The sequence below is a fragment of the Sceloporus occidentalis genome, unplaced genomic scaffold (genome assembly GCF_023333645.1).
Source record: "Sceloporus occidentalis isolate IW3139 unplaced genomic scaffold, rSceOcc1.0.p SCAF_68, whole genome shotgun sequence".
Lineage (NCBI taxonomy): Eukaryota > Metazoa > Chordata > Lepidosauria > Squamata > Phrynosomatidae > Sceloporus > Sceloporus occidentalis.
In genome coordinates this window covers 2,787,910-2,802,959 of record NW_028317048.1, presented here as the reverse complement: position 1 = coordinate 2,802,959, position 15,050 = coordinate 2,787,910, and the positions used below count along the sequence as shown (strand labels likewise).

Here is a 15,050-nt window from a genome sequence, read left to right as displayed (position 1 = left end):
TGTCTATGAGCGCTGGGAGTTCTGTTACTGTCCGAATGCATGTCTCTGTTGTGAGTTGTGTGAGTGCATGTCTGTGAGTCGAGTGATATTCTTTTTAACTATAAGATCATACTGATGATATAAACACCATGTAGGTCCAGACCAGCATACACCGAGTGCTGTTCTAAAGGGGAACTCCTGGTTACATGGCATACCTGGGAACTTCTGGGCTTCGGCTACCCGGAGCCGGAGTGGTCCCGCTGCCGTTGGTCGGTGGTCCCGCTGACGTTGGTGGGCGTTCTCCCTGAAGTCGACGGCGTTCCCGCTGATGTCGGGGGCATTCCCGCTGACAGAAGAGGAAAATACCCCCATTTAAAGGAAAAATGGGCGGGGAGCGGGGCGTGTCAAGACCCGGAGAACCGGAGGAGCAGCGCTCACCTGGCAGTCTCTGGGTCAAACCTGGAGAGTTCCCAGGTATGTTAAATGGGTATACTTAAAACATACTATGCTGGTGTTCAGTGTTAGTAGACCACAAATAAATTACTATCTGCATTCACATGCCATGGCTCGATAAACGTTGCCCTTGTTGCTGAATTAAATACACTTAACTACTAGAGTGCTGAGCGACTGTAAGGCATCTACCTTAAACAGCTCCCGGTCGTCCTCTTCTCACCCCCGGTAGAAACGCCGGCACCGCTCGTTGGAACTTGAAGCAGCCGCTCGCGCGCGCGGCCGCTTCATGAATATTTATGAGGCTGACCGCCGACTGGATTCCGCGATCACGTCCCGGACGTCGGGGAACGCCCCCCGGGCTATTTAAACCTCTCTTACCTTGTCCTCAGTGCTCAGTTATACTGGTGCTTCCTGTATCTCGTGAGCCCCTCCAGTATTCCTAGTTGCTTTCTCGTTTATCCGGTTTCTGACCCTGGTCTGCTTAACGGTTCCCGTGTACTTCTGGCATCCTGACTCTGGCTATCCTACGACTCTGTGTATCTCTGGCATCCTGACCCCGGCTCTCCCTACGACTTCGTGTACCTCTGGCATCCTGACCCTGGCTATCCATACCGACTACGTGTACCTCTGGCTTCCTGACCCCGGCTATCTCAACGGTTCCTGTGTACCTCTGGCATCCCGACCCTGGTCTACTAAACGGCTTCCTTCTGACCACCCGTGCTTACAGCTACACTGCCAAGCACCCTGTTACCTCACCAGGCCCCTTGTGCGTGTTCTGTTCTGAGCAAGTGTGTTCCATTCCTGCATTCCGGATTCCTCCTGGTAAGACGAACCTCACAGTGACTTTATTTGTGATATTTTGGGGTGTTGGTGGAGCCCAGTTCGAGCACCAGAAATATTGGAGTGCTGTTCCACTATCTCGACATTGGTACAGTGTATTATACAACATACGTCTTAATTATACAATTGCAATTATTTATGATGTACATTACAGGGGATTATGCACCAATATGCAGCGGCGGAACTACCAGGGTCGCAGGGGTCGCGACTGCGACCGGACCCTGGAGTTCTGCCAGTCAGGGGGGCCCAAGGGGTGCGGAGCGGTTGCTGAAAATGACCGCTCGGCACCTCTTGGGCCCCCCTGACTGACAGAACTCCAGGACTCCTCTGCTCCCCACCGCTGGCGCCGCCGCCATCTGCCTCAGCGCTGCCCAGGCTGCAGTGGTGGGAGCGTGAGGCGTCTGTCTCGGGTGCCGGCGCTTCACGCTGAGCGCCAGCATATGACGTCATATGCCGGCGCTCAGCAGTGAAGCCGTGCGCAGCAAGACAGAGGCCTCGTGCCCCCACCACATGACTGCACGGTAAGTGACCTACAAAGGGGGGTAGGTCGTGAGAAGGGGGGGTAGGGAGGGAGAGGGTAGATCGTCAGAAGGGGGTAGGGAAGGAGAGGGTAGATCGTGAGAAGGGGGTTAGGGAGGGAGAGGGTAGATCGTGAGAAGGGGGGGTAGGGAGGGAGAGGGTAGATAGTGAGAAGGGGGTAGGGAGAGGGTAGATAGTGAGAAGGGGGGGTTAGGGAGGGAGAGGGTAGATCGTGAGAAGGGAGGGAGAGGGTAGATCGTGAGAAGGGGGGTAGGGAGGGAGAGGGTAGATCGTGAGAAGGGGGGGTAGGGAGGGAGAGGGTAGATAGTGAGAAGGGGGGAAGGGAGAGGGTAGATAGTGAGAAGGGGGGTAGGGAGAGGGTAGATAGTGAAAAGGGGGTAGATGGGTTGGGAGTGGGGGGGCCCTTAACAGATTCTCGCACCGGGGCCCTGAGGTTTCTAGTTAGGTCCCTGCCAATATGAATATACTAAATTACACACACATATATATATGTCATATATCAACATTAGGACCATGCATATTAACCCCTTAATGACAATGCCCGTACATGTACGGGCTAAAAATGCATTGTTTTCAATGGGTTTTGGGACCGCTCATTGTCCTTAAGGGGTTAAATAAGACTTTTTAAATAATTCAGAGTACCGTAGACCATCCACCGTGTTTCCCTTGTTAAAAGTTTACTATGGCTATCACCTCCCCTCTTGTTGTTATGAGTATGGCTTCCATCCCATAAAATGTAGACATGAGACTGAACTATGTCCTGCCTCATGGAAGAGAACGGCCATGGTGTTCAATTTCTCTTTATCGGTATATATAGTATTTTTCTGATGTTTCTTATGGCTTGTGCTCACTTATCATCACTCCACGAGTGTACAGCCTACAATAAAACTTAGAACATGGAAACACGTGTACTACACAGTCCGTGGCACAGTTAATATATTGCTTGATATAAACCTTTTTATCACTATGGGGGTGATTTGTAAATGTCACATTACTAGTATGTTAGAGTATGTGGACTTTATGAGGTATGCTTACTACAGGCGTCACAATTGTTATTTTAGTGATACCACACCATGGGGATCTAATGATCCCATTCCCAACTGTGCTACTTGTTACAGTAGCTTATCTTGAATTTGATATTACTGCTCAAGTTGGTGTGAGTGGCTATAAAGTTAGATTCCGGCACTAGTGACTCACTAACCACTTATTAACACCTGTCTGATGTCACCCGACTTACCTGCACAGACAGCCATAGCATCATTCTTTATATAAAGCTTGAAAATGCAGAGCAGTCCCACTAATTCAGCTCCTTGGTAAGCAATAGCTGTGAAAAATTAGATAGGACTCGCCAGACTTGGGGTACTTTGACATAGTAGCAGAGTAAGCGATATATGGCCATTTCGTGTGACTGGATATTTATGCCTTAGATTTTTTAAATGGTATGCTGGTATGTTCTGAATTCTCTTTATGATTTGTGTATTCCAGCAGCAACCCAGGAATCTGAATGTGTATGCCTTTAATTTTTTTTTTAGGCTGTGCACTCCCCTTTTTGTATATTTTTTGTACTGGTTAATAGGTCTGGGTTACTATGGTTTTTTGCCAGGTTTGTCCCCTGCCTGGATGTGAAAGTGTTTTACAAACTGAGAACTCAAGGCATTGACATTTTATTCCAGCAGGTTCAGCTGGCAGAGCTAAAGCTCATCCACAGAGCAAACCCTTATGAAGCCCTGCAGCAGTGTGCTTGGTCCTCCTTGATGCTGGCTGCAGTCTGACTTCTCTTGTTCATAGATGTCCTCTGATTTCATAACTACTGGTGAAACAGTTTAAAACAAATCTTGGACTGTACTTGCCATCCCAAAGCTCTGCTCTGTCCACATCATCCATCAGGGATACTTGCTGACACCAAGAGGTGGGATAAGATCATTATCAATGGAGCTGTTTAGTGCAGCCAATCGCAGATCCTCCCAGCTCTGCTCATTGAGAACATGATGAAGATACAGTGGAGCTTCCACCCTGTGACACTTCTCAGTTCTGATATTCCAAATCTGCTTTGTGCCTGATCCTCCCAGCACGGTCTCTTCAGTGTGTCCTGCTGGTGGAAATCTATTAGATCCAGATGATGAAGAATGAATCCGACAAAAGTGGAACCCAATACTATGACTATGACTATGACCTCCCTGAATGTACAGAAGACTTGTGTTCTTACTTTTCTATTCATACTCTGATTCCTGTGACCACCGTTTCTCTTCTTGTCATGGTAGTTGGTCTCATAGGAAACGCCATCACCATCCTTATCATCAAAAGATACAAAGATATGAAGACAACCACAAACTTCTACTTGTCGAGCATGGCAGTATCTGACATGATCATCCTTCTTTGTTTGCCATTTGACCTGTATCGTCTTTGGAAGTCAAGACCATGGATTTTTGGAGATTTCCTCTGCAAATTTCAAAATTTCATCAGTGAAGGATGCACCTATTCAACAATCCTACACATCACAGCGCTGAGCATGGAGAGGTATTTAGCCATCTGTTTCCCCCTGAAAGCCAAGGTTTTTATCACCAAGAGAAGGGTTAAGGTGGTCATCGCCTCCCTGTGGGTTTTTGCCCTGTTATCAGCTGGTCCTTTCTATTTTTTGGTGGGCAGTGAGCAGCTCTACAACATGAGCAGCGATTCCGGGAGCAGCTGGGAGTGCAGGTACACGTCCTATGCCTCCAGCTCGGGACTTCTCAACGTTATGATGTGGGTGACCACCGTGTACTTCTTCGTTCCTATGTTCTGCTTAACTATACTATATGGCTTCATTGGGAAAACCTTGTGGAAAGGCAAAGATGCGTTAAGAGGACCAAATGCGGCTCGCCGAGAAAAATGCCACAAACAAACCGTTCGCATTCTAGGTAAGTGTGTGTGTGTGTGTGTCAATCCTTGATTAACAGTAACTATGTAAATAAAACTCACACACAGTGTATATTATTTGCTAATTACTGTTCCTATATAAAGAAATACCTAGTAATAATATTCTTCATTGATGTACAAATAAATGAAAATAGTTCTTCTATAGATGAGTAAATAGAAGAAGCATAAAACACCAACAGTGTCTTTAAAGTAATATGAATTTAATATAGGATGTGAAAATGTAGACGCAGGAAATTAAGAGCATAGAATAAAAATCTAATTATCCAGATAGATGGAAGAGTATTGTGTATTTGCATTCTTGTAGTCAAAATTGGAAAATTGAATCTTGTTTAACATCAGGAAGTTGGTATCTCCTGCCTGTGATTTGTAGTTGTTAACTCTTTCCTCCTAGAATTGGAAAGAGGCAACTGATTTGCTTTGTAGTTCGTTTCTTTTTTGCTCAGAGAATTGGCATGTGTTATTTGGGACGATTTGAGGGGCATTAATGAAGCCCATTGTCATCTCTAAAGCACTTGCAGAACTTCAACTGTCATAAGAGGCACAGGATGAGGACAGGGAAACTATTTCTCACCTCCCAAGGTTTCCCTAGACAGCCAACATCTGAGGTCCCCATGCCCAGTTTGACATATTTATATTCCTATTTAAAATGGTGTCTAACCATAGTGCCCCAATTTCCCCTTTAGTCCCTTGGCAAAAGATTCTAGTAAAGGCAGGGAAAGGAGCCTACTGGATGAACCACATTCAAAAATACGAATATTTTCTCAACAAATATATATATATAAAATAATATTTTCTAATTGTCAAAATCAACACAATGGGACATCACTATTGGGCATAAAGTTATTTTCAGAGTTCTGTGTACAGTTGGTAAATTTCATATATGTTTATTTTACAGTAGGTTTCAGTTTCCATGCATTTAAAACCTTTTGACTTATATTCTTAAATTTAAGGTGTAGTCCTGTCCACTCCCAGTGTTGCTCAATATGACTGTTAACAACTATGAATGAGTTGGACCAAACCTAGATGCGCGGTCATATATTTGCGTAGAGATTTCTATAGATAGATCTTATTAATAAATGCACTTTGTGACCTTTGTGCTTTCTTGTTCTTCTTTGAAGTGGTGGTCGTCTTGTCTTTTATCATTTGCTGGCTGCCATTCCACATTGGAAGAATTATCTTTGTGCACACAAGAGGGTTCCAGATGTTGAAGGTATCTCAATATTTCAACACTGTTGCAATGCAGCTTTTCTACCTGAGTGCATCTATCAACCCAATCTTGTATAATGTCATCTCTAAGAAATTCCGGGCTGCAGCTTACAAACTCCTACGACCCAGCTCATCAAAAGAAAAGTCCTATAACGTTATCAAGGAAGACACTGGAGTCAACACCGAGATCACCATTTGTATCAAAAATGAATACATCACACACATCTGAATACATGAGAGCAGTGAATCCTACCTGGAAAATGGTTCAAATCATCTATATTTTCTATTTCCAGGAAGGAAATATAAAGCCCCAGACAATAAAGAAGAGGAAAACATTTGCTTTCAAATGTGATGAATTATTAGATTCTAGTTGTTCTGTGCTAAAAATGGTTAGTTATAGGTGTAAAATGGCTGCGACTCTTCACTTGTTGAAGTCCTTCAACTCCCAAAAGCTCCAGCCAGCTGACAGCATAAGGGACACCTATTAGTCACTACTGCACTGGGTATGCATACCTTGATATATATATATATATATATATATATATATATATATATATATATATATATATATATATATACACATGCACACACACATACATACATACACACTACTGTTCAAAAGTTTGGGGTCACTTAGAAATATTCTTGGTTTTCAAAGAAAATCTAATTTTGCCGCTAAAATAACATGAAATGGATCAGAGATACAATCTAGACGATGTTAACATTGTAAATGACTGTTGTAGCTGGAAATGGCTCATTATCTTTGTAGGCGTACAGAGGCCCTTTATCAGCAACCGTCACTCCTGTGCTCCAATGGCACGTTGTGCTCGCCAATCCAAGTTTAAGTCTAAAAGGCTAATTGATCATTAGAAAAGGTGTTTGCAATTATGGTTCACAGTTAGAAATGTTCTTGTTTTCCATGAAAACAGCTAAGTGAGCGCAAACCTTTGAACAGTAGTATATATGTATATATATATATACATATATATATATATATATATATATATATACACACACACACAACTTCTAATTGTGATTTTGCTAATAACTCAAATAACTAATGTAAGTCATTTGTAAACTTAGGGCATTTGAGCTAATTATAGAACAAACACCAGATAAACTTATTCTGATTCAAATACTCATTTCAATGTTAACAGGGCTTCACAGTTTTATAGATATGGCTTCAAGGATTCAGAACCTAAGGATGCAGTGGGGTTCAGGAGATACACTGAATGGAAAAAAGCATTTTATGAACTTTAACCAGTTAAACAATTAAATTGCAAAATAATTAATATATCTACTGATTTAATGTAAGGGCATTTATATTTTGCAAAAACAATGTTTTTGATTTGTTTTTAACATAGGATATTGTGTGAAAGGGCTGGCATAATATATCAAAAGTAAAAAGATTTGTGTTTTCTAAACCTGTTATTACTGTGACTGACTTTGGTCATTCTAAACTACCAAACACTGGCAAAAATATATTTTAGTATACAGTTACATATATAGTTACAGTATTTTTATTTTTTTTATAAATAATGCTTATTTCTTCAATTTATTTTTTTTTACTTCTGTTATTTGTTATCATAGACCTAGCTGTTTTTTAACTTTGATTTTTTAACTTGGGCTATACCAAGTTAGAGATGTTCTTTAGAAGGATGCTTAGACATATCAAGTAAATACATTCCAAACATTAAATGTGGTAAAATGATGTATGTGTGAAACAAGTATTAAAAAGCATTTACAAACGAAACTATAAAAAAGGGACAACCTTAGCTCATGGGTGCACCAGACGTGGTGCCAAAACCCAATCATGATAAGTAGCTCCTATTTCAGAGACAGTTTAAATGGAGAAAGGAATAATATTGTAATTCCAGTTACCATCTTCAAGTTATAATATGAGATCAAATAACTAAAATCTGGTCTAAAGAGAGAATATCGGCTGGAAAACAGAGTATGTACTGGGCAACTGGATACAGGTATGTGAAAAAGAAAGTACACCCTATTTGAATTCTATGGTTTTACATATCATCTGTTTTACAATGTGCCATAATTTATGTAACAAAAATAAAGCCAAAATGGAGAAGCCATGTCTGAAAACTAAGTACACACTTACTGCTTCCATAGAAATAAAGATGGTAAGTAGCAGACAGATGATGCTAATCAAATGCCATTGATTAATTGATCATTAGCAAGTGTGACCACCTCTATAAAAGCCAAAGTTTTAGCAGTTTTCTGGTCTGGAGCATCCAGGTGAGTTCATGATCTTAGAGAAGCAATTGTTGCTGCCCCTCAATCTGAAAAGGTTACAAGGCAATTTCCAAACAATTTAAAGTCCACCATTCTACAGTGAACACAATTATACAAAAGTTGAAAACATTCAAGACAGTTGCCAATATTCCTAGGAGTGGACGTCCAAGCACATTCACCTCAACGTTAGACCGTGCAATGCTCAGAGAAATTGCAAAAAAAACGAAAGTGTTACATCTCAGACTCTACAGGCCTCAGCATGTTAATTGTTAAAGCTCAATTTGAAACAAACTGAACAAGTATGGTTTGTTTAGAAGGGTTGCCAGGAGAAAGCAACATCTCTCTAAAAAGAACATACCAGCCCGGCAAAGGTTTGCAAAGTTGCATCTGAACAAACCACAAGACTTCTGGAATAATGTTGTGTAGACAGACAAGATAAAAGTGGAGATGGCCATAATGCACAGCGCCATGTTTGGCAAAAACCATCAGCCTAAACACCTCATACCAACTGTCATGCACGGTGGTGGAGGGGTGATGATTTGGACTTGTTTTGCAGCCACATGACCTGGGAACCTTGCAATCATCAAGTCGACCACGAACTCCTCTGTATACCAAAGCATTCTAGAGTCAAATGTGAGGCCATCTTTCCAACAGCTAAAGCTTGGCTGAAATTGGGTCATGCAACAGGATAATGATCTCAAGTACACCAGCAAATCTACAACAGAATGGCTGAAAAAGAAAAGAATCAATGGCCCAGTCAAAATCTAGACCTCAACCCAACTGAAATGCTGTAACGGGACCTTAAGAGAGATCTGCATTAACAAATACCCACAAACCTCAATAAACCAAAGCAACGTTGTAAAGAAGAAATTGATAAAGTCATACAGAAAACGATTACTTTAAGTGAATGCTGTTAAGTTGGTTCTACACGGTGTAATATCTCATAAGTTTCTCATTTGAGGTTGCATTTACGTAATTTTTAGACCTGCTAAGGAACAGATGATTGTTATTATGTCATGATATCTCCATAGAATTTAAAGAAGGTGTACTTTCCTTTTCACACGACTGTATATGTCTAACAGAGTGTCCTTTGGTAAGCAATCCATGGTGAGAATACCCCATGGTTACATTCCTGCCTAGTCAAGGGGTTACATAAATACCGGGTCACTGCATGGAATTTGGTAGGAAACAGAATTGCCAATTATATAGAAAAAAGTTGATACAGTACGATGTTATGATGTTCCTTAAGACATATAAAATCTGGATTATTTCAATTAAAAATGTAGTGTTCTTGATAAATGATAATGTTGATGATGATAATAAAGTCAATGATTCTTGTCTCTAACTACATTTCTACAATACAAAGGAAGAGTCTATCATCTGGACTTCTGACACAGTTGGCTTTAACTGTACGGATTTCAAATTTGCTCTCCGTATATGTTTGTCAGAGGGATATAGGTAATATTTCTGAGACACACACGTGCTCAGACATGTCTTTTTTGCCAAAATAATACACTCTCGCTCAATATTTGGAATTTGCTTAATATGATGCGAAGATGGTCTGTCATCGTCTATTATTATTATTATTATTATTATCCTTTATTTATATAGCGCCAACAGTTTACGCAGCGCTTAATACAATACATAAATTCAAGGGGTATGACAAGACAAGAATTGACAGACTAAGACAAACCGATACATTTGGTGGAGAGAGCCCTGCTCGCAAGCTTACAATCTAGAGGGAATGGGGTGACAAACATAAGGCACAGAGAAAGGGTGAGAGGTAGTGTGGTGGTTGTATCGATGACAAGGAAGTTCTAACAGCTAAGATGGTTTTTAGATGTTTCATGAATGTTGGGATGGAGGGAGGGTAAATGCTGAAGGTTCAGTGGAAGTGGAAGTCTACTGTGTAAAAAGTAAGTAATCACAGACCGCGGGATGAGCAAAGGACAAATATATCTAGAACTAGAAGAGGCTTCCTTCTGGGACGACAGCCATGCATGCCAATTTGATGCAGTATGCGGTGTATGGTCTGAGCCCTGACAGGCTGACCTCTCACCCCTTCAACCTCTGCAGCAATGCTGGCAGCACTCATACGTCTATTTCCCAAAGACAACCTCTGGATATGATGCTGAGCACGTGCACTCAAGTTCTTTGGTCGTCAGTGGCGAGGCCTGTTCTGAGTGGAACCTATCCTGTGAAACCGCTGTATGGTTTTGCCCACCGTGCTGAAGCTCAGTTTCAGGGTCTTGGAAATCTTGTTATAGCCTAGGCCATCTTTATGTAGAGCAACAATTCTTTTTTCAGATCCTTAGAGAGTTCTTTGCCGTGAGGTGCCATGTTGAACTTCCAGTGACCAGTATGAGAGAGTGTGACAGAGATAACACCAAATTTAACACACCTGCTCACCATTTACACCTGAGACCTTGTAACACTAACGAGTCACATGACACCAGGGAGGGAAAATAGCTAATTGAGCCCAATTTGGACATTTCCACTTAGGGGTGTAATCACTTTTGTTGCCAAGGTTTAGACATTAATGGTTGTGAGTTGAGTTATTTTGAGGGGACAGCAAATTTATACCGTTATACAGGCTGTACACTCACTACTTTACATTGTAGCAGAGTGTCATTTCTGCAGTGTTGTCACATGAAAAAATATAATAAAATATTTACAAAAATGTGAGGGGTGTACTCACTTTTGTGATATACTGTATAGCTATATATATATATATATACACATATATACACACACGCACACTACCATTCAAAATAAATACGTAATTGTGATTGTCTTTGCTACTATAAATGCAACTATCAGTTCTAACAATCTGGCATCTGGTGAAATGGAAGCACAGAAAACATCTATTATAAAATGCCTTGACAAAACACAAACTGAGCCCTGTAACAGCAGCAACGTAATAACAATTAACAATTAGTGTTGAAAAAAATGTTTATTCTACCAGGTGTACATATACTAATGCAAATATTTGCAAACGACTTTGTAGAGAAGTCGAGCTACCGGAAAAGAGGTTTACTGCTGTGAAAAGTAACAGTGAAATCCTAGTACTTCTTTGTGTCCATTATCAGAGAAACACAACACAATATCTGGCCTCAGAAGACTCCATAGACAGAAAACCTAGCAACACACAGCTTTTTATCACATGCATCTGTGTTCTCATTACTGCATGTGCGTCTTTTAGATTGAACGCACAATTTGGCTAAATTTGTATATATCTACATTATAATGAATTCTGCAGTACACGTTTAATAAATATAAATTTTTTAGACCATTATTTAGTAGAATACTAAATGCCCAATTTTATGTTCTATATAGTAATATAGTATAGTAGGTTGAAAAAAGGACTTTAGCCCATCAAGTTCAACCTTCCACTCATACCTACTTCTAATGTTCTAAAGCTTATAGGAAAAAGAAATGTCTTCTCCAAATTGGACCTGTATCAATGATCACATTTACTACATGACACGGCAGAGAAAGTCAGAGGTATCTCACACAAAATAAATGGTTTTTGCCACCAATCTTTCATATACATTCCAGGATTATAAAGTTTTGTGTCTGCATGGAATGTGCAGAGTTGTTTTAATTGGTTCTAAACAATGAAAATGTTTACTACTTTTTTAACATATTGTCACATTCCACTATTTTCTTCAGAAATCAAGTGAATATTATGTGATATGGGTTTTATAGGGCCCCTATAATATGGAGGTCTAGATGCAGATATTGTTATGATTGCCCTATTGCAATACCGCTTATTCTATAGCACATTATGTTACACGTTGTATTTAGAACATACATAAAATCGATGAATGAAAAAAAACTGCGGCTGTTTGTGGAGGAAGCTCCTTCTTCTTCTTGCTGTCTAAAGCTTCACAGAACAGCATTTATAGTCACAAATTGACATTAACATACACCTGTACTCACCTGCACACACATCTTTAGTCCAGTTCACATGGAAATCAAAATCTATTTACACACTTATGTGATTCTGATTTTTTACAAACAATAGAGTTAGGGTTATGTAACGATAGCACCAAAATTTTCAAAAAATATATATACTCGTGTGTAACTCTTAGTAAAGCAGCAGCACTGCTCCAAACGGCTGCCAAAGATGCAAGTGAAATCCACATTATTATTGCATAAAGATGTGGATAAGTTAGTCCCACAAACATTTTGGGGTCTCAATGTAAACCTACAGCCAACCTGAAAACAGAGAAAGTCGTCAGTAACTTGGACCTCGTCTTTCTTACCTTATACTGCAATTATTGCATGACTTTTGATGGGTTACACCTAAAAGCTGGGTGACGTTGAATACACTCTGATGAAGCCTTCTTATAGGTGAAACACGTTAGCGGGGCAGCGTGAAGTTTTTATTGGATTACATTTATTGGAACTTTCTTCTGGCTTTTGACTCCAGCAGCTCTGATGCGGAGGTGGAGTCATTAAGGAGAATCTGGTGGATTCTTCCTCATGTTAGTGTAAGGTACATATGCTATTTTTACTATTAAATACTTTATATGTTACACTGACCCTGTCTCCATATATCCATTCTATACGTGGACACTGAGACCATTCCGGGGAAGATTATCCACAGACATTCTTGAAGGTCTTTCCCCGCCATGTGAAGTCTAATTTAAGTAGCCCCCCACCTTTATTTGTATTACCGTATTTGCTCAATTATAAGACGAGGCTTTTTCCAGAGCAAATGCTCTGAAAAATACCCCTTGTTTTATAATCTGGGTCATTTTATAATCAGACCTCAAATAGAGTCAGATTATGAGACTAAGATCCAGATCCCCCGCAGTGCTGCAGGGGACCTGGATCCTCCTGTCTTATGCCCCCCATTTAACACCCCCCCTCCAAGCTTCTGTGTCCCTGGTGTGTAGGCGGGGCAGCGTGTAGACATCTACGCTATTCACGTGGGCAACTTCCGCTGCAGCCGGAAAGAAGGTGCCATTAGCAGCAGGGGTTGTCTGCGTCTATCGCGCAGACCTTCCCGGCTGAGAGAGTTCCCTTTTCTCTCTTACAGCCGGAGGGTGTATGCGCAATGGATGCAGACAACCCCCGCTGTTAACGGAACATCCTTCCGGCTGCAGCGGAAGTTGCCTACGCGAATTGCGTAGACATTTACCCGCTGCCCCGCCTACACACCAGGGAGTCAGAAGCACCGGTAAGTTTGGGGGGGGGAGTGTTAAATGGGGGGCATAAAGCATTTCTGTAGGCAGAGTGGCACATAGGGGTCAAAAGGCATATCATGGGGTACAGTGGCATTTAGAGGGTTGAAAGGCATTTCATGGGGAACAGTGGCATTTAGAGGGTTAAAAGGCATTTCTGGGGCAGAGTGGCAAGCCTGAGGGCAGATGTGCATAACTGGGGGGCAGGTTGGGGAAAAAAAAGAAATAAAAAAACAAAAAAATATTTTTCTCAATCATAGCTTTTATTAAAAAAAATAGTTTACATAGTTTACATGAATTAACATTTACTAGTAGAACGTTTTTCCTATAGGGTCATCTTATATTCAGGCTTATATCAGTTGGCGCGGAGAGGTTCCCCTTTCCTTGATGTTGAATCCAGTTAGCAATGTCCTGTTGTGAGAGTGCTGCTGTATTACGCTAATACAGTTTAACCTTCTAGACAGTGAATTGGATCCAAACTCACGAGTTTCAGTAGAATTCATACAGGACCAGTCCCCCAGGGATCATGCGTCCTGATCAAGCTCCAGAGATAAGATTTATATGGAACAACATTTAAGATGGCAGAATACAAAATGGCACATGGTTTGCCAATGTTCCACAGCTATGGGGCAATTACCGTATTTGCTCAATTATAAGCTGACCCTGATTATAAGACAACCCCCCAAAATTTGAATATTAATTTAGGAAAAAAAAGAAAAAGCCTAAATATAAGACTACCCTATAGGGAAAAAGTTTTAGTAGTAAATATTAATTCACATGTAAACAATTTTTTTTCATATTTAATAAAAACTATGATTGGAAAAATGCATTTCTTGTTTTTATTTCCTTTTATTTGCAACCTACCCCCCCAGCCTTGCCACTCTACCCCCAAATATGCCCTATACCCCCTTATATGCCACTCTGCAACCCAGAGATGCCTTAAACCCCCCTATATGCCACTCTGCACCTCAGACTTACCAGTGCAACCCAACACTTGTCCCCCGTGCTTCAGACTCCCTGGTGTTTAGTGGGGGCACCAGGTGGAGGTCTGTGCGATGTGCGTAGACAACCTCGGCTGCTACCCGGCACTTCTGCAGGGGCATCTATGACTGAGCACTGGAAGGTCATGCCAGGCCAGTGCTCTGTCATAGAAACCTCAGCAGCAGCCATTCACCAGCTGCCAGAGAGGAGGATCCAGGTCTCTCCAGTGCTGCAAGGGATCTGGATCTTAGTCTTATAGTCAGAACTCTATTTGAGGTCCGATTATAAGATGACATCGAATATAAGACGAGGGATATTTTTCTCTGGGGGGAAAAACTCGTCTTATATTCGAGTAAGATTTCCCCCACCCACACCACACTTGCAATGCCTTGCAGCTGAGCACAGCAAGGTGATTTCAGGTTAGCTGAGCAGGACAGTGTCCGGAAATCAGGAGAGCGGGGAAGCTACGCCAAATATTACCCGGAAATCAGAACTTGCGATGTATACTTCGTGGCCATTTTTAACATTTGGAGTTATGTATGAATCTCTGCGACTGGCTGTTTCATGGTTATGGCGGTATATGAATTCTATAACCCTATAACAACTGTCAGAAGAACGGTATGTTCACAGAGGTCTAGAGTTACCCGGCAAACCCGATAACCTTTCACTACAGTAGATCCGGTCCTCGCCAAG

General features: G+C 41.3%; 1 protein-coding gene across 1 annotated transcript; it reads left to right on the top strand.

Annotated features, from left to right (window-relative positions):
- The first annotated feature begins 3,928 nt into the window (after window positions 1-3,928).
- LOC149286512 (motilin receptor-like) lies at window positions 3,929-6,163 on the top strand. Its single transcript, XM_089493930.1, has 2 exons — window positions 3,929-4,709; window positions 5,847-6,163. The coding sequence occupies exons 1-2, from the start codon at window positions 3,929-3,931 to the stop codon at window positions 6,161-6,163; spliced, it is 1,098 nt and encodes a 365-aa protein (XP_089350056.1).
- Window positions 6,164-15,050: the final 8,887 nt, after the last annotated feature.